The following is a 24,158-nucleotide window of genomic DNA, read 5'->3' as shown; positions in this document are numbered from 1 at the left end:
TACTATCACGAGCCGAAAAGACGACAAGACATGTTCCGCACGAATGTTGTGCGAGGGAGGTCACTCTCGTCTCTAACTGGACTTATGCACGAACTGTGCAATGGAAGCTCTACGATAAGCTGAGCCGCTCGTTCGCGCTACACTTACCTCGAAGACCTCGTCTCGGCTGACCTCCAGCCGACAGTGACCAGACTGCGGCTGGAGGGTACTCAGCTCAGCCTTCAGTACCTTCATCTTGGCCACCAGGTCCCGCCGGTACTTGGGAAGGATCTCCGGCTGATAAGAGAAACACACAGGGTTCATGGTTACTGACGGGAAATGGACAATAAGTTACAACGGAACAGCCGCTGGGAGCGGGCCCTTTTCTGACGAACAGAGCTTAGTATTGTCTCATAACCGACCGCAAACAGCTGCAATGGAGACACAAAGCGAAGACACTAGCCCTTCTGGCATGTATTCGAACAGCATCCAAAAAGTAGTATGCTGTTTTGTATTTACAATGCCAGTGGCAGCTCAGAAAACCAGTGTAGGTAATATCGAGTCAAAAATAAAATACCCACATCAGACCACATCCCAGCAGCTGCCAACCACAGCTACCCCCACAACCCCTTTTTCTCACGGACCGCCCCTGCCTTCCCGTCCCTCCCTCACCTGGCCGCCGTCCGTGGCGCCGCCGGCTGCTGGCAGCGGGGCCGGTGCGGGCGCCGGGGCCGGTGGCGCCGCCGGGTTACGGGCCGGGAGAGGCGGGGGCTCGGTGGGCGCCGGGGCCGCCCGACTGCCCCCGCCGGGGAGGGTGGAGTAGGGCGGCGACTGGACGGCAGGGTCCGCCGCCGGCTCCTGGGGAGGACGGGAGGACGGTCAGTACAGCCGAGCACGGGTGGAGAGAAGAGACGACGCATGATGTACATTAACTGAATTGAACACATCAGCGGACGAGCAATGCCATCTACGACTATCTAGCAACATTCCCACGCTCATGCGCTCCGAACAGCCCCATAGTTAGACACCATTAGCACCTCCGCAACCACTCCCCTCGCCCCGCCGCGCTGGCTGCCGCCGCGTGTCAGGCTTCGGTCAGTGGCTTTCAAACAGCCACTCAACCGTGACTGGGATAGGTGGCGCCTTCCCCTCAGAGTCGCGATACTCTCAAGAGAGACTTTACCCGAAATACGCCTCAGTGAGTCAGAAAGTGCTGGTCCCTGCTCAAGGTGCACCTTTGCAGGGGTGACTAGGACCTCGTTTATGACAGTACCCTCCACAAGATGTACCCCTGCACCCCAGTATACGTACAGTCGCGGGCGCCGGTTCCTCAATAAGCCGCGACTGCCTCGCCGAGCCGCCCGTGGTCGTGGTCAGACGGGGATCGGCGAACTGGGTCGTCCTGTCGGTCAGAACAGGGGCGCAGTCGGTCAGACGAGGTCACACGTCAGGCCGCAGGCGAGAATAAGTACAGATCAACTCAGCACTGAGATCAGAAAAGGTCACAAGTTAGGACTCAGGTCCCAGTACATCCGCCATCCCCATGAGATGATGAATCCAATGGCGAGTGAATATCCAAGCCTGCCGCAAGTTGGTCCAGTTCTGAACAAGTGCAATGCAATGCTTCTTTAGCATACAAAGTGATGTGGTTCCCATGATGTTTCGTATTTTGATGTTGATGTTTCGATGCATATAAAATGATGCTGATATGAGATGGAAAGAAAACAAGAAGGTAGCTCCCACAAAAAGAATAACAAAAATACTCAGACACAGACCCCACACCCCGCCCGTCCTTTGCCCGCGCAGCCCACCTGTTGACATGGTCCACAAAGTAGACGCGTCCCGAGTCAGTGAGCCGCATCTCCCAGCCGGCGGGCAGCGGCGGCAGCTCGGCTGAGGCCGGCGGCGCCGCCTGCTCGCCACGGGGCAGCCGCGGGTCGTGCCACGTGGCGCGGCCCGACGGCACGTGCCAGTAGTACACCTGGCCCTGAGACGTGGTGCGGATCTCGTACCTGACGGGGAGAGAGGTCAGGGACGAGTTAAAAACCGAGCATTGTAAAAACATCATGATACCTGTTTACAGTCGTCTGTGGCGGGTACGTACTAAAGCATTGACAATGCTATAGAGCACGGTACCTATTATGTGTTGCATCTGCCCACAGTATAAGCGAGGTTTAAAATCATACAGAAACAAGAAAATGTCGGTAAACGGTGGACAAGGAACTGGCTGGTGCCAATCCCGCCCTGAGAGGACAGACTCTCTACTGTCTGATAGAATCAGGATCGCCGGCGCCGCTCACCCGTCGGGCAGGTCGTCGGGCTGGTGCAGCTGGTTCCTGCTCAGGTAGTGCTGGTGCCGCCGCCGCTGCGAGCGCCTCTCCCCCCTCTCCGTCGACGAGCGGCGCGGCGGGCACTCGCCGGGAGAGGGTGAGGAGCGCCGGCCCCGCTCCTGCTCGCCCTCGCCGGCGGCCGGCGAGACCAGCGCCGCCTCGAGCGCCGGCCGCTGCGGTCGCTCCCACTGCGTTGAGCGTGTCACGTGGTTGACGTAGTAGGGCCGGCCGTTGGGCGCGCACCGCTCCTCCCAGCCCTCTGCCAGCTCGTCCTGAAAGAGAGAGAGAGGGAGAGGGTGAGAGAGCAGCTCCATAGTCACAGGGCCAGGGGAACGACTGGTATACATGTCCGGACACAACCGACGCCAGTGAGCCGCTGTAAAAACCCTCGCAGGCATTCCCCGTGCAACTGGGAGGCGTCATTGCTATAATCATCCACCAGCAGTAGTCTCAGCATCGTGTTCACTGGGCGGCAAAATAGAACAGGCCTCTTACGGGTGTTTACTCTTGCCTGAATCGGGACTACGCCCATATGTAAAGGGGGCGCTGACGGCACTGTTCGCTGTATTTGAAGGACCCTCATTCACTTTCACAAAACAAAGGCTAGCATAACAGATTGGGAGCCTTAGCCGTGGCATTGCAGGCAAATCTCAAATCTCAATGCACCAGAACATCGTTTGTAGGTCAAGTATGAAAAGGCTCCAGTCGATCCCCGCCCCGTTTCCGAGGCCGTTGGTGAGTCCGCCCCGAGCTCAGCTCGACCCACCGCTGCGCGGCTGGCGCGCGTGGTTGGCATCTCAGCAGAGTGAGGCCCGACCTCGTGAAACAAGGCGCTGCACTTGGTACGCGTGCAGGACCGCACATCAAAACACAGACAAAATACCAATGACCCCCTATGAGATACCTAATGCCAGACGAGTAGTTAATATTTGACAGACAATAACTGGGAATAGAAGGCTCTGCCGCACGACATAGGTTGACTGACACAGCTTGTTCATGTAATGCTATCCTCATCATAAACGCTTTACATTGCGTGATCAGCGGCGCAGTCTATCATTCCAGTCAACTTGTGAGGGTGGAACATCATTAGTCATCATTAGTCATTTAGTCATTAGTCATAGTCAGCTGTACGGCCAGCCGTCTCACCTGTATGGAGAGGGCGCTGATCATGCCCTGCGTGTTGACCACCACGTTGTGACTGCCGCCGTTGCCGCCGTTCCCGTCCCGGGACAGCAGTGACAGGATGACCTTTCCGCGCAGGTAGTCGGCGTCCTGGCTGCTCGACTTGCGCAGCTCCATCTGCTGGTCTGTGGGGCGAGAGAGAGGTCACAGGTCAGGTCAGGTCACAGGCCACGGGTGAGATAACATGTTATACGTCAGGTCAAAGGTCACCGGTGACACCAGTCACGGGTGACAGTATATAGGTTAGGTCACAGGTCAGGGGTGATTCACAGGTCAGGCCACATGTCAATCAGAGGTAAGGTTACAGGTCAGGGATGAGTACCGACTCACAAGTCAGATAAAAGGGAAGAGTTGGGTCACAGGTCACAGGTTATCACGGTACTTGATGTCATAGGTCGGGCCACGGGTATGTCGCGCGGCAGGCCACCTAGGACTAAAGAAGAGTGCAAAAGGATGATACATGTGATAGAAAGAATGCCTTACGGAAAACAAGCCCCACATACCGAAAAAGTAATGCTAGCCACCTGCTTCTACCTCCTGACTACAGCATACGAATATATGCAGAATCCAGTCAGTAGACAATATGTTTCACTTTTTTAATTGGGGCTGTTGCGCGTCAGTTGCCAACGTCACTGAAAGCCAATGGCCTCGAATGCATGAGCAGAGTAAATGCGTATTACAAACGGATTACAATGCTAAACGAATAGGAAAATCCGCTCGTGATACGTATTTACCTGCTCATATATTCGGGGTCAATGTCCAGTGTGGAGCATTGCTGCTACTTCTGACGAGCCAAAGAGAACCAGCTGCCGATTCAGTGTTCAACCGATCAACAGCAGCTGCATGCGAGTTGACCGCGCCCTCCTTCAGCACAGGACCACAGCTAGGACGAACGACTCCTTGTGTCACGCTGCACGGTGGTATAGTGTCTGTGAGCTGGAGACACGGTATCACTGTGTCGGTGTCATTGACAGGCACCTGTCAGTGACACCGACACAGTGACACATCGGCTGCTGGCATTCTGCCACAAATGGCGTCCGCGTGGGACCAGTTTCGCGCTTGAAGCGTATAGACCATGACTAGCGACTGACAAAATAAGCACATTTTATCAACACCAGTGTCCAGTACCAACACACACAAAGGCAGTGACTACAGCTCCCTCTGCTATGATTCGTAGCACTGTTCACTTCCTGACGTAGTTCAAAGCGGAGCCAGAGGACCACAGGAAAGAAGTGCCTGATGAGGTAAACATGACACTATCCCGGTGATGTCTGCACGGCTGTGTGCCGGCGACGCCGCCGCTGTCTCACCGTCTGATTTGCGAGCCCAGGCGCAGGCCAGCATTTCCAGTAGACACATATAGCAGTCCGTGCCGGGTGCCGTGCCGCCGGCACCTCCGGTTTTCACACACGGCTCACGGTGACGGCGCGCTGTGTCTGTGACACTATTCAGAGTACTGTGCGCCGGGTCTGTGGCGGCGTGGCACCGCGCCAGGCCGCGCAACCCTCCGTGATAGCACAACGTCACAGCACGGCGGGCCCGTCACTCCCTCCCCACAATGTCACTTCATTTGCACCGATCCACTGTTCACCGCTCACTGCTGCCGCCGGCCCGGCCACTCCACACCTGCCCGGCTCAGTGCCGACTGCCGCTCAACTGAGCCGGCCCGCAGCGGCCCGGCGCCGCCAGCCCATACCCGCAGTCCGTCAGCGCGTCTCGGAAAACCCCGGCGGCGGCGGCGGCGTGCGATCACCCCCCCCCCTTACCGCACGGGGGGGGGCAGATACGGCACGTCATGACCCGGAATGGGAAGAGGCCAGCATTAGGCGCTGGCAGACAGGCGGCAGTCTGAGATGAGAACGAAACTACCGCATCGACCGGCGATGCGGCAGGGCGTCACATACGCTCAACGCGTCACCCTGCGGTGATACATGTCACTCAGACGCCACCCGGTGATGTCAGCAGAGAGTCCCGAGCCTAGCTGCGGCTGGGCCGCTTCATCAGATAATATAACTTGAACGGAGCCCGCTACGCACCGGTGTGTTCAGCCCGCCGAAACGGAATCCGATATAACGCGACATTCCGAATTAATCAGCCAGCAAGGCATTAACACATCAAAGGGAGACCTACCTCAACTGAACCCACTCAAAACACAACGCCGGGTCAATCAATCCGTAACGAGTGCTGCGCCGTGGTCAATTATAAGGCTGCAACTCAAGCAGCGCAGACTGGCGCCGGAGTGGGCGGAGCGAGTGCCGCGGGCATTGGCAGTGGAAGGCGTAGGTATGAAAGCTGTGGAGATCAAAGTGCACGACTCCACAGCCTTTGACCTGGGGTAATTGATATTGATACTGAAATAAGAGGGGATTGAAGCTTGGGGCATTCATGCTGGAATCAGCGGGGCTTCCCAGCTGCGAACTTAGCGCGCAAACCCGTGCAGTTGAGAGCTGGGAGCTGCGAAGTTAGCGCGCAGACCCGCGGAGATGATAGCTTCGACCTGCAACATTAGCGCGCAGACCCGCGGGGCTTAGAGCTGCGACTTTAGTGCGCAGGCCCACGGACCTGCGCGGTTCGAAGGCTGAGTGCAGAGCGCAGGTGCCGGGCAGGCCGCCCAGACAGTCGCACACCGCTGCGGCGCCGTCTGACCCTGTCCGCTGGCCGCAGAACATTGTTCAGGGATGACAGCAGAGACCACCAGCGACCGGTCGGCAGAGGACACCGTTCGGTGGTGACCGCCAGCGACCGGTCGGCAGAGGAGACCGTTCAGAGGTGACCGCACAGCCCGACAGCGACCGGCCGCAGCCAGTGGTCAGCCACACGGCGAGGGTGTGATTAAAGAGGCGGGAGTGCCCGCCTGAAATAGCCTCCACTGGAAGACAGATTTTCTGTCGGATCCACCGAGATGTTTGGACTGTTTATAAGGCGGATTCCTTGACCTGACGCGGCCTCAACAAAACCTCTTATATCCGGTCAGACGAACCACCCCCTCCCTTCCCTACTCCCTCTCTCCAGCGGTGCCACCGTGACCGCGGTTTATCACTGTACCCTCCCGGTACGTGCACCGATCAGTCAGTCGCCGTTGAACCCACGACCTTGCCACACCTTGATCCGTGACTGGCGGCTTTTCACGCCTCGCTTCTACACCACTCTGCCCCGGTGGATCCTCCTATACCAGTCTGCCACGCGCCGAGCGGACCAGTGATTGCACAACCCACCCGTCCCTCTCCGGATATACAGGCCAGACGCGTGCCGGGCGGGTGTTACGCACCAGGCCGACCCACAGATCCGACACAGCCGGTCAGCCGGAGCAGAGACGGCACGGGGGCGGGGGGGGGGGGTGACGGAACTGGGCCGGCCAGAGACGGAAGTGGAGACAGGCGGCGCGAGGTTTGGGGTACGGGGATCGCCACTACGACCGGAAAGGGATTGACAGGTACCGGGAGACGGCGGAAAGGAGACACTGAATGAATGGATGGATGTTTGTAGGTGAGGTTCCGCGTTATGTAGTTTTTCATGCTTACCGTCCAAAGCAGAGTGCAGTGCAAAGCATAGCAATAATTGTTTGATTGTTGGGATTGTAGGGCGCGTCGACAGCAGGTCATTATGCGTAAAAAAACAACGAGTAACGACGACGACAAATTAGATGAATGCGTCCCCAAACATATGTAGTATGCGCACCAGCGTTCCGCCCACCCCTAGGTCACTGTCCTGCCGTCGAGTACTCACAGCCGGTGTCCTTGAGCTGCTGGATGACGTTGGAGCGGATGCGGACGCAGCCCAAGAAGCCGCCGCCCTGCCGCTTGTGCACCTTCCTGTTGTTCCACACCGACACCACAATTGTGTCATTCTCGCCGATGTAGCTGCCGGAATCAGAAGGGGACGTTAGGTCAGAAGAAGTAGGGGGTGGGGGGTCAGCTGGCAGATGGAAACACTGCGGCCGGGTTTCCCATCTCATTTACAACCCGAGAAAAGTGACGCTCCAGAAACTGCACAATGGTAATCATTGACAAGGTTTGGACTTTGGGAAGTCCATGTCAACAAACTACATACATGCATTTTTATCTGATGCTTATATATTGTGAATATAATTCGTCGCGGTCGCATTTTCATTTGTCGCCAACTGAGTGTCGCCCTCCGTGTCATCAGTCGAGGTAAGTCACCACTGACGGGTTGGTGTCTGTCTCGATGACTGGTGGGTTCGTGTCTGTCTCGATACGCCACCCCTGGGTATCACCGCGGAGGTTGGGACACTTCCCACCGTGGGAAGGTCGCTGTGGCTCCGCGGTCACTCCCGACACACTTCCCCAGATCTACCGGGAACGGCCGCCGCGCTGGGGAGGTTCGGGGAGGCGACTCGATGAGACCCTCAGAAACCCTACCGGCGGGCCCCGGGGCCTAATGTCGTGATCGCTCCACACAAGCCCCAGAGCCTTCCTTCGTGCTCACCCGCTAACCCAACATCGCCCCTTGCGTCAATTACCGCACCGCCACAGACACCTCACAGCGCTCAGTTGCAACACCAGGAAAGGCTTCATGCGGCGGGGGAGGCGGGCGGCCATTCGGCGAATCAATCGACATTCCTGCGGCTCTCCCGGCCGAGGTTCCCAGATGTGCGACCGTCTGCCAACTGTCCGACCCATCTCGCGGCGTTACGTGTCGGAAGGATACTCGGCACACGCAGGGGGTCGCCTTCACGCCACTCAGCCTCTGTAGAGAGGAGCACAGCGCCCTACCGGGCCCAGGGGCGTCTCCCCTCGCCTCAGTGACCGCGCACAGTTCCAGCAGCCGGCCGGCTGGAAGCGTGGGTGTGCCAGAAGTGGCCTGGCGAGGCGCCGGCCGGCCATTCCGGTCACTTACCGGCACCCTCGCGGCCGGAGCGGTGACGACTGACAGGATGCCAGGGCAGCAGGTCGTACACGGTCGGCAGCCAGGACTGCTGCAGGCGCCTTACTGAGCCAGAGATCAACGGAACTGGACACTTTGAAAATGGCCGAAAATGTTGATATTTCACGCTACATTTTGTCATCATCTACTCCCTAAGATGCGTCCTTTTTTAAAACTCAATCTTTGGGCGAATATGTATCGATGTAACCCTTAGTCTAGTTTGAACAGTCGATTTAAAGGAACGGTGAGTTCATCGTCTCACTTTATATTCACTCAAGCCCGGAGCACCATCACTAATGGAAGTAAGGCGGTAGTTAGGTAGCCCGCGCCTGGCCTGGGCCTATACCACGAACTCACTGGGCGCTACGACAGGGTTCAGCGTTCGACTGCAGCGATACGCGATAACAACCAACCCAACACCGGCCAATCAGGGGCACGGTGCCTGACGGAGGGGGCCACCAGTGGGAACTATCGGCCCTGACCAGCGCTGTGGGCTGCGGAAGCTTACGGAACACCGTGAGAACGCGCAGCGCTCTGTCGAACACTGCATTCCGCGGTCATGACAGAAATCTGCGGCATCTCGGCCACTAACGGAGTCGATATTTACGGGAAACGCCACAAGGAAGTCAGCAAGTCATGCACTGAAACACAACATGAAACATTGGTAAATTTAGATTGGTTTAAAATCAACAAATCGACGACGTAAAATGGATTTCATAGGGGGCGGTTGCAAAGATTCACGCCCTACTTGATATTAACCTGGGCCATAAACAGCCGCTCAATCACAAGGCCGTCGCCCCGATCGTAACTCTCTCCGAGTGGGGCACCATCCCGTGAACAAGCAGAGCGTACCGGGCTGGTGCGACGTCATCAAAGTGACGTCACGATGACGTCAACGGCGGTTGTAAATCTGCCGGAGGGCTGCTGAGCAGGCCGGACTAGCACGGGAGAGATGCTGATGACAGTGTTATGTTACACTCACTACAGCAACCGGGGGCGGATCAACGCATCGACGTGCTCATAAAAGCCAGAGAAAGGATCGCCATCCGGCACAGACTCCATGTTCTGATTACAGTTATAAATGATGAAACAGGACCGACACAACGCACTAGCCACATGATTTCGTCCGTACCCCTAACGCGGCTCACGACAGAGGCTTCCGTGGCGCACGTGTCGTCAGAGTTGCTTCAGTCATATGCGGCATCCCATGACACATGTCATTTACGCACAGTGGTCACTGTCCGACGCTGGCGCTCCACCAAATATAGGGGCAACATTGCTACCCCGACAGTAGACGATACCCCGGTACCACCGCGCAGTCGACAGTCGCCAATGTTTTGGTCACCAGAACGGTGAAAATGACCAGTTTTGCACAGCAACCAGGATATGATGACTGCAGTGTGGCACACTGGGCAGCGAGCATAAAAACTGTAATAGAATTGTGTTATGAATTAGTAGAACGTAGCGTGCCTTGTGTGTGTATTGTGCGTGTGTGCTTATGACCGTGTTTGTGTGGGCGCGCCGAGGCCGTGGGACCGGCGGGCCGCATTTCCTGCGCCTGCGGCGCTAGTTTTATGGCGCACAGCTGTGTGTGCACTGTGGACCGCCGGCCGGGCTCGGGCGCGCGGCGGCAGTTGGCGCCGCGACACGATGACGTAAGGAATACAGCGTGTGAGAGGTGGCTCGGTTTTCCACAAGCTATTTCGGCTTTGTGTGAGAGACAGAGAGTAAGAGCCATGAAGGACGAGAAAAGTGCGCCTGAGAGTGGAGTGAAGCCGGCGAGTACGGCGGACGCTGCAGCCGATCTCCGACTCATACCCGAGTTCGACGGAGCGACTCAGCCTGTCACAGAGTGGCTGGAGAAGGTGGAGCTGGTGTGCCGTCTACGTGGCATCGACGCGCTGCACGTCGTCGTTCCCCTCCGCCTAACTGGCGGGGCGTTCGCTGTCTATCAGCAGCTGGACGAGCAGGACAAGGCTGGCTAAGAGACCATCAAAAATGGCCTGATTTCGGCTTTCGCAGAGGATAAGTTTGACGCCTATGACCGGTTTGAGAAGATGAAGCTCCGTCGAGGTGAGCCGGTGGATGTCTTCGTTGCAGAGCTGCGTCGCCTGTCCGGCCTGTTTGGCGGTATGTCAGACGGCGGCCTAGCCTGCGCGTTCGTGGCAAAACTGCCGGAGACCACCCGCCGTGTGCTTCGTGCAGGAAGCCGCGTCGAAAGCATGACGCTGAGCGAGCTAATCAGCCGGGCCCGAGCTGTGCTCGCCGATGAAGAAGAGACTGCCATGGCAGGAGCGACGGGAGCAGCAGCGCGGACGTCGGCGGCGCCACCCCGCGTGACCTGTCACTCATGCGGACAGCCCAACCACCTGTCGCGGGATTGTCTCGCTGCTCGCGGTCAGCGGGAGCGCGGCGGGGCCCGCGGCGGTCGGCGCAGTGTGCGCTGCTTCCGCTGCAACCGGCCCGGTCATATCGCCTCGTCCTGTCCGGAAAACGACGGCGGAGAGGAGGGCTCGGCGCCAGCCTCCTCTCCCGGTCTCCAGTGAGCGGGGCGCTGCCCGTTGTGCGAGTATCGGTGGACGGCGCCACCTGTGACGCCCTGCTGGACACGGGATGCAGCTTGTGTGTAGCGCACGTGTCGGTGTGTCGAAATTGGAATCGAGATGCAGTGAGCGTGATGACGGTGAGCGGTGACCGATACTGGTGCGAGGGAACGGGTGTCGTGGAGGTGCGATCGCAATATGGCGAATCGGTATCAGTGCGCGTGCTTGTGGTGTCACGGAAGCCGCTGGGCTTTGAGTTTATCCTGGGGATGAACGGCGTGAGTGCACTGGGTGGCGTGACGGTGAGTGCGGAGAACCATGTGAGGTTCGGAGCTGAAACGACCGGGGTGGCGGCGGTGGCCGAGAGACGGGTGCCCGAGACGGCGCCGGCGGCAGCAGGGGCGGCGGCGGTGGCCGAGAGACGGGCGCCCGAGACGGCGCCGGCGGCAGCAGGGACGGCGGCGGTGGCTGAGAGACGGGTGCCTGAGGCGGCGCCCGTGGCAGCTGAGACGGCGGCACTGGCCGAGTCGACTGCACCCACCGAGGCGGCGGAATCTGGGTCAGCGGCAATTGGTGCCCTGACAGTGACCGAGACGCGGGCAATGGCGGCGCCGGAGGCGGCGGCGGGTATATGGCGCGAGGAGGAGGACTTTATTGTGAGCTACGATGAGAGCCAGAAAAAGTGGTCTGTGCAATTGAAATGGTGTGGGGATGAGCCAGGACAGTTGTTCAACAAAGCGGAGGAGTACTCAATACCAGCAGAGGCCAGGCAGGAGTATGAGCGACAGCTCACAAAGTGGGTGACAAACGGATGGCTTGTTCCCTATGACGAGCGTGTCCACGGACAGGCAAAGGGCACAATACCGCTGATGGCGGTGATTCAGCCGAACAAAGACAAAGTGCGCCCGGTCATGGACTTCAGAGAGCTGAATGAGTATTTGGACTCGCATACGGCTGCCGCAGACGTGTGTAGCGAGAAAATTCGCGAGTGGCGCCGGTTCGGACGGAACGTGTCGCTTCTGGATCTCAAAGACGCCTACCTGCAGGTGCATGTGAGCAAGTCTCTGTGGCCCTACCAGACTGTTGTGTTTCAGGGCAAAAGGTGGTGTCTGACGAGACTAGGGTTTGGAATCGGCTGCGCGCCGCTGGTGATGAAAAAAGTGCTCAGCATGGCTCTCGGGCTGGACCAGAGAATAGACAGCGCGACATCCTCCTACGTCGATGACATATTTGTGAATGAGGAGGTCGCCACCGCAGCTGAAGTGAAGGCCCATCTCGAGAACCATGGCTTGGACTGCAAAGCGCCAGAAAGTGTGATCGATGGTGCCCGTGTGCTTGGCCTAAGGGTCTGGGGGGAGCGAGACGGGCTGTTCTGGAGGCGTGACAGAACCGACATCAGCCCGCCCCCTAAACTGACGAGACGGGCAGTCTTCTCTCTGTGCGGACGACTCACCAGTCTTGTTCCTGTGGCCGGCTGGCTCCGCGTGGCCGCGTCATATCTGAAGAGGCGTGTCACCGCTGTGTCCAGTGGATGGGATGACGAGGTCACTGACCCGGAGCTCTGTGCAATGGTCATTGAGATGGTGGAGCGTGTGAACACATCTGACCCCGCGCGGGGCCGGTGGGATGTCTCTGGAGACGGCGGAGGTGTGGTGTGGGTCGATGCCAGCTCCCTCGCCATCGGGGCCGTGCTGGAGATCAACGATGCGTCGTTGAAGACGCCTGCTGGCTGCGGAAGAGCTCGGACACCCACATCAATCTCGCAGAGCTAGATGCTGTGATTCGAGGGCTCAATCTGGCACTGTCCTGGAATTTGAAGAATGTGACGATCATGACCGACTCGCGAACCGTCTATCACTGGCTGTCCGACGTCCTGTCTGGCAGAGCCCGTGTAAAAACCAAGGCAGCGAGCGAGATGCTAATTCGGAGACGTCTTGAGACAGTGAAGAAGCTGGGTGAAGAATATGCCATGCAACTCTGCGTGAAATTCGTCCCATCGGCTGAGAACCGGGCCGACGCGCTCACGAAAGTGCCAAAAAAGTGGCTGACCCCGCAGGGCGCGTCGATGGTGTGCGGTGCCGTCGTCACAGAGCCCGACATCGCACGGATTCACCACACCAGCGGCCATCCTGGCATCACACGAACCCTGAGACTATGCAGGAGGCAGAGCTCTGACGTCACCAGAGCTCAGGTGCGTGCCGTGATCCGCCAGTGTCAGGCGTGCCAATCGGTCGACCCTGCGCCGCAGCGCTGGGTGCGCGGCACGCTAGGGGTGAACGAGTGCTGGGGGGGCATTCCACGTCAAATCAAACACCGAAATCCGTCATCCCCTTCGATTTTTCTGAAAATTTGTAGGCAGACTGGGCATGGTTCAAAACTGAGTTACGTATAATATTTTCGAAATTTGATAACGTATCGCCGAGATATAGGTCATCGAATATAGCCAAAAATGCCAGACATCATTTTTTTAAATGCTTATAACTCTGGTTCCTTTTCTGGTATCAAAATGATATTAACAGGGTCTTGTAGACAATTGATAAGGCTTTGATTTTTAATTATAAAATTAAGTTGAATTGACCTTGAAATGCATTTGACCTTGAATTAAAACAGAAAAATTTAAATAGCAAAAAACACGCCACCTTCGATTTGAGTAATTTTTACATATTGTGTCCGTCACAATGTTCCTAACCATCTGTGAAAAAATTGGAGTGGGCTATTCATAACTTTCGCGGCAAACGCCGTTTTCATGCATCAACATCACGCAACCGCGCGTGACCTTGAAAGACAGAGTCAAGACATGCTTGCTTGTGTACACTTTCTGAAATGAATGATTGCTGATTAGTGATATCCCAAACTCTGCGAGAATGGAAATGCATAGTCATCGTAGTCAAGCATTCACGTTCCATTGTAAAAGTGTCTCAGGCAAACGGTATTTTGCGGTGAATTTTGAGCCGTGTGGAAATGCATCATGACATAAATTCAACGAAAACATTATCACGCAACGATATCTTCACGTCTTTTGATCTTCACTATACGAAAGAACATACATTTTTGAGTATGTATGGGGAATTTCTAGTTAATCCGATAATAAATATGGCAGTTAGAGTCCTGCTAAGAATAACATGTCGCCGGCTGAGGCGGGATCGGCCGACGCGGGAAACGCAGCAGTCACAATTTTGTGTTTACACGTTCATATTTCAATTGTTTACCAACCTATTTTCAGAATTCTTTCACTATAAGATTGCCTGTACATTTCTTAGTCTTCTCACAAAATTTGACGCGAATCGAACGTAATCAGCGGTAAGGAGCGCGATGTAAAGACGGAACCGTTCCGTTCCGTCCCGGCACAGTGTACAATTCAGGCGGCGCGTAGCGGTCGGCGCCGGCTTCCGAGTCGCCGCGTCGCCGCGGCGACAGGATGTTCACTTTACACCGCTATTACTAGAACAGTTGTGAACCGATTTTCTTATTGCTTGCACGATGAGATGTGCAATTCAATTCTGGACAGGTAGCCATAAGTAATTTCGCATCAATATTATGAGATATTGGCGAAAAACAGGAGGGGTGGGGCGAAATTCACTCTTCCCCCTCCACTGCGCGTGCTAGCATACGTTTGCATATGTGCCATTTTCTTCAAAACTTATGAATGGCCCACTCTAATTTTTTCACAGGTTGTTAAGAATATGGTAGGCAATAAAATATATGAAAATGAGCCAAATCGAAGGTGGCGTGTTTTTTGCTATTTCAATTTTTCTGCTTAAGAACAGAGTTAAGCAAATTTCGAGGTCATATATTTAAGTCGATGCAATTCTAAACAAATGCTTAAGAAATTACCTTAACAGTAAGGTTTATTTCATTCAAATCAAACAAGTACAACCAAAGTTATGATCGTTCAAAAATATAAAGATGCAACATTTTGTAAAAATTTGATGCCCTATATTTAGAAGACCTGTGGTCAGAATGTGCAAAAAACATGATTGTAATGTCCGGGGCGACACAGGAACTCGCTTACAAATTTATAATGAAATCGCTGATGGTAAGGTGCAAAACAGCCGATTTTTGTTCGATTTGACGTGGAATGCCCCTGGGAAAGAGTGAGCATGGACGTCTGCCACGCCGACAATCAACTCTACCTGACCCTAGTGGCACTCAGACTTGTAAACGACTCAAATTTTTTTTGAGTCGATTCTTTGTTTGAGTCTGGAAATTTGAATCGATTCATCAAACGACTCATGATGTTAAATTTAATTGATTCGAATCAACTCATGACTCATCAAGTTCCTCGATAAAATGATTCGAATCAACTCATGACTCGAGCAACTAGCCAACGGAATGATTCGAATCAACTCATGACTCACACATTTTGATGAATCGATTCAAATCAACTCATGACTCACACGACATTTTTATTGAACTTATTTCATTCAACCCATGACTCACTATAGGCATTTGTTGATTATTTGACTCAAAGCTATGATAAAATGAATATGCCGCATACCACAATTGTATTAAGCAGCATAGTAGGTAGCCTTGACCAAAGATTCAAGCAGCTACCTAGTAGGACTAGGTACATAGGTACCTACCTTACACCTACCTATCTTCAACACTCAACAGTCAACAGTGCAATGTCAGATAAATTTGTAAGTAACTCTGAGAGACAATTATAATATAAGTAAGGACTAAGGAGTAGCATAGTAACCTATCTCTTATTATTACCTAGAAAGTCTTATTTGAAAATTCAAAAGCACAAGTTCCGAGAGGCATTCATGTTTTTTTTTTTAATCAAACTTTTTATACATGATAATGATAGAAATGTTACTACTTCTTACTTATCAAATAAAATTATTCAAACAGTACAACCTCAAAAATAGGATTAATCCCACCTGTGAAACATTCAGCATCACCATCAGCAGGGACTCCATGGGCCACGAGGGCATGAGTGGCTCAGGCCTCAGAATCAGATATGATCTTGAGTTGAGACTCATTTGAAAGTAGTTAATGTAGGTATACAATATACATTCTCCAAACGGCACCTAGTTTAGCAGTGCCAACTGGCTGCGGACAAGGAATATAAAAAAATATTGTTAGTCTACAATTTTAGTTTAAAAATGACGTCATTGAATATTAATCGATATCAGGAGCACCGGAGCACTGACCAAGTGGCTCTTTTGCCTTTTGGTAAAAATAAATTGTCATTGGTGCAATTCGGGCAACGTCATCCGGCCAATTTGTCACGAGATTCAGACGTGAAAGTTATCAACTGCGCCATTAATGTAGTTTTCTTAAAACATACTATGACTTTCACATTCTATTCTCGAATTCATGACGTCACTCATAGTACCTACATATTTTAGGCGAATGTAGATCGCTGAGGAAATATTTCAAAGCCGCTCCTTTACATTATTCTGAAGATTCTATGATGTCATAAAACAAGTTTCTTTTTAAACTTCTATTTCATGGGAAAATGTGCATTTTGTGGTTTATTGGCAGTTGAGCATCGCAATTTTGCGGTTTATAGGTGAGTTTATTTGTATTATAGCATAGCCTATAGGTAGTTTATAGGCTATAGGTAGTTTGGGCGTATTTGACTCTATGGACGCCCAAACTCTCATGCTGTTGATTGATTATTGGGACCAAATTGGGACTGGGAGAAGGGGAGGCAGCCGCAGGTGTCAATTCTAACTTCTGACATGTAAAATGTAGGTACCTAGGTAGTGTAGCAGGCACTTGGTTTGGTAAGACTAAGTACCTACCAACTGCCAAATGCTTTTGGCTCATTAGGCGCCTGTGCCTGAGCCTCTGAGGCTCTTGTAAGTCTGAAATATGGAGTTAACCCGCGCGGGGCTGGGGGGGGGTAAATTTTACCCCCCCTCGCGAATTTTTGCAATATCTCAAAAACGGCGGCGCGCAGCGCCGCCAAACTTTCAGTACCTTTTCTTACATCAATTTGACACGTTCCCTGAAAATTTAAGCGAAATCCGTCGGAAATTTTTTGAGAAATTGACGTTTTAGTGACGTCATGTTCGCCATTTTCGCCTCAAAAACGGCAAAAGTTCAAACGCCGCTAACATCTTCATTTTTAAAGGAATCAAGATGTAACAAAAAAGGATATACGTAATTTTACTTTGTCTATCAAATGGCTATCTCGGTTTTTTGAAAATTTTGGATTTTGGCCCAATTTTTTTCAAAAAACTGACTTTTTTGGGAAAATAGCTATAAAATCCAAAATTTTGAGTTTATCGAAAAAACCGGAATATATGTCAGAGAAGTGGTCTATGTGCACCTACATACCAAGTTTTAGAAGAATCGGTTCAAAAATGTGGGAGTTATTCAAAATTGTATGACGTCACGACACACAAAATTTTTGAAAAATGACTTTTTTGGAAGTTCTAGACCTCGTACGGAAACAAAAATAGCACCATTCGATTTGCCGTGAAAAACTGCATCAGATAGACACCTTTTTAGGCCTTAACAACCAACTTCAAAATTTGACCTCACTTGACCTGACCTTGACCTGACCTCGACCTGAAATTCATCCAGAGGTGGTCCATATCACTTATTGAGTGTGCCTATTGAATTCTATGAGTAAAATGACCCATAAAACATGTGTCGCACATGCCCTTTTCTATATTTTGTTTTTGGTGACCTGACCTGACCTGACCTGACCTTGACCTTGACCTCTGAATGATATTGTATGCAACGAATATTGTCTTGGTAGCCTAAGAACACGTTTTGGGCGATCAGTCTCAGTCCATGACTCCATTCTTCGGCAACTACAGTGCAAGGCCGATACTGTAGGAACTTCCAATTTGTACCCTTGACCTGACCTTGACCTTGACCTCAAACTTAAAATTAAGTACATGTTTATAGTTGTTCGTGATGAGATCTTTCGATTGGCGTTTGAATTTTCCAAATCGGACCATTAATTCGGGAGATAACAGGGGGGGGTAAAATTTACCCCCCCCCCCCCCCCAGCCCCGCGCGTTCGGCTGGAGACCCCAGCCCCGCGCGGGTTAAGTGATGGCTAAAGCTGAGGGGGTGATCTAGCATTGATTATTAGGGTGTTGATGGTGACTTGTAAACGACTCAAATTTCTTTTTGAGTCGATTCTTTGTTTGAGTCTGAAAATTTGAATCGATTCATCAAATGACTCATGATGTTAAATTTAATTGATTCGAATCAACTCATGACTCATCAAGTTCCTCGATGAAGTGATTCGAATCAACTCATGACTCATCGAAAAACGGTTTGATTCTGAGTCGATTCACGAATCAACTCAGAGTCGTTTACAAGTCTGCCTAGTGGATTGTGGGCCGTCTCGCTACGCGATCTGGAGGCGCCTAAAGCGACAGGACGCTGAGAGTGTCATCGCGCAGCTTGAGTCGATCTTCCTGGAGCGAGGCGCTCCCACTGAGCTGCTGACGGATAACTATCCATCGTTTCGAAGTGCCGTGTTCAATGAGTTCGTCAGTCGGTGGGGAGTCTCCGTTCGATACCGAGCAGCTCATGTCCCGTCCGGTAACGGCATCTCGGAGCGCAACCACCGCTCCATCAAAACGTTAGCGGCCAGAAAGAAGTGTTCGGTGGTGGAGGCGGTGTATCGCTATAGCGTGATGCCACGCGCGGAGGATCAGAGCTCCAGCCCCATGGAAACGCTGTTTAATTACCGAGTGAAAGTCCCAGATGTAGACACGCCAGCTGATGCCGATATCAGCCGCTTTACGGTCGGGGACAAGGTTTGGGTCAGGGACCCGAGCCGCCGCTGTGACGTGGCCAGTTCACTTGGGACGGTGAGCCGTATTGTGTCTGTACAGTGTGTTGAGGTGGATGGAGTGCCGCGCCATGTGCGGGACCTGAGGCTGGCCGTTCTCCCACAGCCGGCCGAGGGCAGGAGTCCGCCGATCAGTGAGAGTGACGACGAGGGCGCCCCAATTATCTTTTATGAGCAGCGTGTCACTCCCGACGCTGCGGCTCGAGGCGAGTCGGAGGGGGCCTCGCACGATGGCGAGGAGTCGGCAGCTGCTCGCAGGAGCACGCGGGAGCGGCGTCCCGCTACACTGACGGAGTATGGTGATTTATAAATCAGGGGGGAGTGTAATAGAATTGTGTTATGAATTAGTAGAACGTAGCGTGCCTTGTGTGTGTATTGTGCGTGTGTGCTTATGACCGTGTTTGTGTGGGCGCGCCGAGGCCGTGGGACCGGCGGGCCGCATTTCCTGCGCCTGCGGCGCTAGTTTTATGGCGCACAGCTGTGTGTGCACTGTGGACCGCCGGCCGGGCTCGGGCGCGCGGCGGCAGTTGGCGCCGCGACACGATGACGTAAGGAATACAGCGTGTGAGAGGTGGCTCGGTTTTCCATAAAAACCCTCAGGGAAATGGGGCGCACTGTGGGACTCCCAGAGCGCGGTTCTGAGGACTGGTGGGGTTGTAAATGGGCCGGAAACGGTTGCTCGTGCGGTGCGTGATTTACGATAACATCGGCGGCGCATGGGCGGTTATTTTTCACTTATAATGGGATAACCTTACCATTCAATGAACCCGGCAAGTAAAAACAGCATCATTATAGCACCATGTCAATAGGTACAAGGCATCATAATGTTGATAAAGCACAGAGCATTCAAATGCTGTGCCGATCGCACATCCACGTGAACCGACCAGCTCAAGTACCGGTGTGTCCCCTAAAACACCACTCAGGACACTTTCCCAACTACGCATAGATACCTCATTGACCCCCACCCAGCGCTGAGCGCGTCATTTCTGTTCAATATCTCAACCTCGACATGAATCCCCTGTGCCCAAACCACCGCTCTGCAGCCACCGTCCGACCCAGCTGTCCGACCCAGTTCCATCGCGGCGCCGCTGACACGATGTAAATGGGCGCCTATCAGTCGCTGTGACCGCCATCGGACGCTGTATCGGACACCCGTATGGCGGCGGGCCGACCCCCGACGACCGGGGCGAGTCGCATGTGGCGCCCGTATGGACCACAGTGGGTCGTGGGGCGACCCCCGCCCGGCGCGTGCTGGTTCGGGGCGCTGGGATTGAGGGCTGTCAGTGCTGGTTATGGATCAGGGACACAGCGGCTGCCAACGCCCCTCCCAGCCCTAGATGTGAACAGGGCGCACAGAAATTGAAGTTTAGGCTGTGCTCAGACCAAACTCACGACAGCACCTCCATCTCATCAATAGTTAGTGGTTGTTTTACCGCGCACATGTCTATGGCAGTACACAGCACGGTGTTGAGTCTGCCCCACACCCAGGAGCGCCGAGAAGGACTTTGGACGGTCGTAGCACGCCAAAAACGTCAAGTGGATAGCTAATGTTTGCTGAGCATTTCAACACAATCAAAGACTATATAGGTCCTGACTCACGGTAGTTACTGCAGTGTTTACACCGACAGATAACGATACCTCGCGGCTTGAGCTTTGACCGTGAAGTTACGTTAGTTATACCAAACAAAAATCAGACTACGGCTTGGGGCTTTGATGCAGACTCGTCACCAATTCAAGGTGTTATCCCTTCCACGAACCAAAATAGCACATTCAAAACAACTTCCGCCACCATTTTCTGACGAACTGGCGGGAGGGAAACCCCTAGGTAAACACCACAGTAAACTAAATATGTCTGACTAAAAACTACGTCTGTCACCACAGGTCATATCAAATAAACAACAGCACGTGTTAGCCGGGCTGACCGCTTCTGATATGTCCCAGTGACCAGACGCCGCGACCAGGGCCTCGTTTCATAAAAGGAATAACTTACGGCGTTCCGTCAATTATGCCAGATTTGGCGTATTTGATGCCAATTCGGTTTCATAAAGCCGGAGACCGGAGTAATTCACGCCATCGAAATTACGGAGCTTCATTTACGGCAAATGCTCGAATCCGGACCAATTGATGCCATTTGGGTTTCATAAAACGACGTAATTAACGCCAAATATTTTATCAAGTTCTTGATATCAGTGGTGTAAACTACGCACAAAAATGTTGCGTGAATTTGAATTAAGGTGAAGATTCGAAGCTAATTTTTAATATATTTTATAATGTTGAGCCTGGTGAGGAAGAAAGAACAGCCAAAATGAGAAAAAGAAACTGCAAATCTTCTGTACCAGTCGCTTTTTGTGGCAACTATCGGAATTTTGTTTATTCGCCGCGCCGCGCCACTTTCGTAGTAAGGCACTTCTGCTTAGCTGGCTTTCTGCTATTTTCAATATATTGATTTAATAAAGGATGGTCATCAATATCAATTTTGTTTTTTTCATAAATAATTTTTAAGATTAAAATTCAACATAATTGTTTTATAATTTCTCGTAAAAAAATAAGTGTTGACACGAAATTGTAATTTGTAGGACGCTTGATAAATTACGGCAACTACGCAAATGTGCTTAGTTACGGAGGTGTAAACAATTCCAGTTGTGGCTTTGTGAAACCGCTTCATTTGCGCTCCGTAGTTTGAAAGGGTGTGAATTACGGAAAGGTGTAAGTTACGGCAGAGTTTTATGAAACGAGGCCCAGATCGGTTCCCGATCAATCCGTGCGGAGGTCACCGCGCTCGATCGGCCAGTAATCTGCGCCCTCTAATCAGTGGCGCAATCTGTGCGCTCTTATCATCCCGCTATCAGCCACCGTGGGCAGGGGAACGCACAAATAAATCCTGACACGACCGAACGGAGATGTGGAGCGGCGAATGGGGAGAGAGAGACATGGGACGATAGAACGCTAAGAGAGGGACAGACGAAGAAGGATGAATCGAAAAAGCCAGCAGAATGAATGAGAGAAGGGAGAGAGAAGACAGGGAGTAACAGAAAGACAGGAAGATAAAACAGAGAGGAGAGGGGGAGACCGGGAGAGAGAAGAAAAGCGATGAAGAAGAAAAAGGGCTGAAGAGAGAGAGAGAGAGAGAGAGAGAGAGAGAGAGAGAGAGAGAGAGAGAGAGAGAGAGAGAGAGAGAGAGAGAGAGAGAGAGAGAGAGAGAGAGAGAGAGAGAGAGAGAGAGAGAGAGAGAGAGAGAGAGAGAGAGAGAGAGAGAGAGAGAGAGAGAGAGAGAGAGAGAGCACAAACAGTCGGATTCGAATGTTCAGCATTGCCGACGGCTTCCTTCGAAAGCCGGCGATGCAGCCTGCAGGCCAGCACCACCCACCCGCCGCCGCCGCAGCAGCACTGGCTCCAGTACCTCGGCAGCTACTCAGAGAGGATTTGTGTAGCGGCGCACGGACCGGTCTCTGCCACACACGGGCCCGCCCAGCGCCGGCCTTTTCCTGCACCTGCGCACGATCTTAGCAGAGCCGCCTGGGAAACGAGCGCCGAGGCCGGCCGGTGGGCATAACTGTAGGAATATCGGCCCACCCCGCGACCGCAGCAGTGCCAATGCGGGGCAGCTTCCGGGCAACAAACTGTGCACATCGCGCCTCGACCGAAAAGGAATTACAAAGAACACACTCCATACAGCATCAAACCACGAAAAGCTGTGCGAAAAAAAACTGTGTTGTGAGTGAATATTATTCGAGGTCGCGTCTTGTTTCGTTTTGTTTTCAGCCCTCATCGGTTCGGTTTCTTTGCGTATTACTGGCGGCATCAAGTCCCACTACTCCACCAAGCGTGCCTTTTGGCTGTCCCAATGCCCGCTAGCAGCCAAATGCGGGGTTTTGACTGAACGAAGACCTCACCGACGTTCATATTCCATCAAGGTCTTTCACTCTTTGTAACTCAATCGTCTCAGGCTCGCACCTCAGTCATCTCAGGCATAGCGGAGCTTCTCACACACTTCAGTTACCACGGTCACAAAGTCAGTCTCAAAGGCACGGCGCCTCCCAGTCTCAGTCGGGCTCCACAACCCTCTATCGGGGCTCTCAGCTCGCTGTCGAGTCTTTCAAATCCCTCTCGGGTCTCTCAGTCACGCAGTCTCAGTCACGCAATAACCCCACTCTACCCTGATCATCGCCCACATACCACTCCCTATGATTTCTCACGAGACACGAAACGGGCGCGATCCAACGCCACCGCACAGTTCGAAATCTTCAGAGCCCCTGGGGGATTTCAGTTATTGAAAAATGTAGCCTGGCACGCCTCCACAGCACGAAACGAAGACGTAAACCGTCCTATTCTTTCCGAGCTTGAGTGACGAAGAGGATAGGGAGCTCCTATCAGGTGAATGACCTCTAGCTTCCCCTGACCGCTGCAAGGAATGATAGGGGCCGAGGTAGGGGTGGCGCCGACCCACACTGGGGTGCTGTGAGCGGGATCCCTGCGGTCCCACATTCGCACGCGCACCGACATACCAGGGCATGGTGTCAGCCGCCACGAAGCTCGGGTCGGCTCGCCCGGGGGGGGGGGGCAGAAGGGAGTCTTAGCGTGAGAGATCGACAGTATAGGTACTCAGCAGTGAGAGGACCGTTAGATTCCGCTCTAAGCTTGCTTGACGTGAGAAGGTATCTCACAGACGGCTATCCGTTTCAAAGTCGTATGCACGGATAGCAGTTCGCCATTATTCCAACCCAATCGCAATGAAAAGACATCTCATCAAAGAGTCTAAGGAAGCCGCCAATGTCAAGCACCACGCAGTGCAGTTCCACGAACCCTCATAATGTGGCTTAACCAGAACTTTTCTAAGTCATCATTAGCCCTTTCATACCGGTGAGACGTCTCGAATAGGGCTGCTCTGGCGCCGACGGAAGCTGCAAAAGATCTGCCAAGAACTGTGACAGTCCTGTCGGAAACTGTGACAGCTCACAGCACTAGCCGGAACCGTGAAAATAGGTATTTTCTCGCACCTGACACTCCGGGAAAGCCCTGAGAGGGGCAATAGAAACCCGGTGAGGAGCTTTGGCAGCTTTGAGAGGCCAAACTGTGTAACATACAGCAACCCTTTCAGGAGCCGCAGTAACTCAATCGCGAGATTCGACAGGTTCGATGATCTGACACCACCAAACCCACCTCTGCGACGCCCCCCCCCCCCGCCGATGCAGCGTGGCCCGTGAGCGGCACGACGCCCCCCCCCCTTGACCTTGAGGCCAGCTGACCGCACGGCAGTGCCCCCGATCGGCGCCCCCCGAGGGAGAGTAGCGGCCCGCCCGGGCCGCGCAGCTCCGATCGCGTCCCCTGGTCCCTGGAGACATGTCCGCTGGGTTCCGGGTATTCAGTGGTTGGGTTTGGAGCCGTGCGATACACATACGCAGTGATCGGCGCTCAAACGTTACACAATCTGTCAGTCCAAATACCATCGGGCGAAGGGCCCAGCCACGG

General features: G+C 53.3%; 1 protein-coding gene across 2 annotated transcripts in view; it reads right to left on the bottom strand.

Annotated features, from left to right (window-relative positions):
* LOC122370541 (E3 ubiquitin-protein ligase SMURF2-like) overlaps positions 1–24,158 on the bottom strand; it is a 40,942-nt gene that overhangs the window by 12,463 nt on the left and 4,321 nt on the right. Inside the window, exons 5-11 of one of the 2 annotated variants that reach the window (XM_043346214.1) lie at positions 7,218–7,351; positions 3,456–3,616; positions 2,280–2,581; positions 1,791–1,991; positions 1,291–1,381; positions 652–837; positions 148–276 (exon numbers count right to left, since the gene is read on the bottom strand). In XM_043346214.1, coding sequence (XP_043202149.1) covers positions 148–276; positions 652–837; positions 1,291–1,381; positions 1,791–1,991; positions 2,280–2,581; positions 3,456–3,616; positions 7,218–7,351 — 1,204 coding nt within the window. Of the gene's footprint in view, positions 1–147; positions 277–651; positions 838–1,290; positions 1,382–1,790; positions 1,992–2,279; positions 2,582–3,455; positions 3,617–4,801; positions 5,130–7,217; positions 7,352–24,158 lie in introns of those variants that run through there. The other variant, XM_043346215.1, reaches the window with a different exon arrangement.

Source organism: Amphibalanus amphitrite, unplaced genomic scaffold (assembly GCF_019059575.1).
Source record: "Amphibalanus amphitrite isolate SeventyFive unplaced genomic scaffold, NRLGWU_Aamphi_draft 001143F_arrow, whole genome shotgun sequence".
Lineage (NCBI taxonomy): Eukaryota > Metazoa > Arthropoda > Thecostraca > Balanomorpha > Balanidae > Amphibalanus > Amphibalanus amphitrite.
Note: the sequence above shows the minus strand (reverse complement) of the source record. Positions and strands in the feature narration are given on the sequence as shown.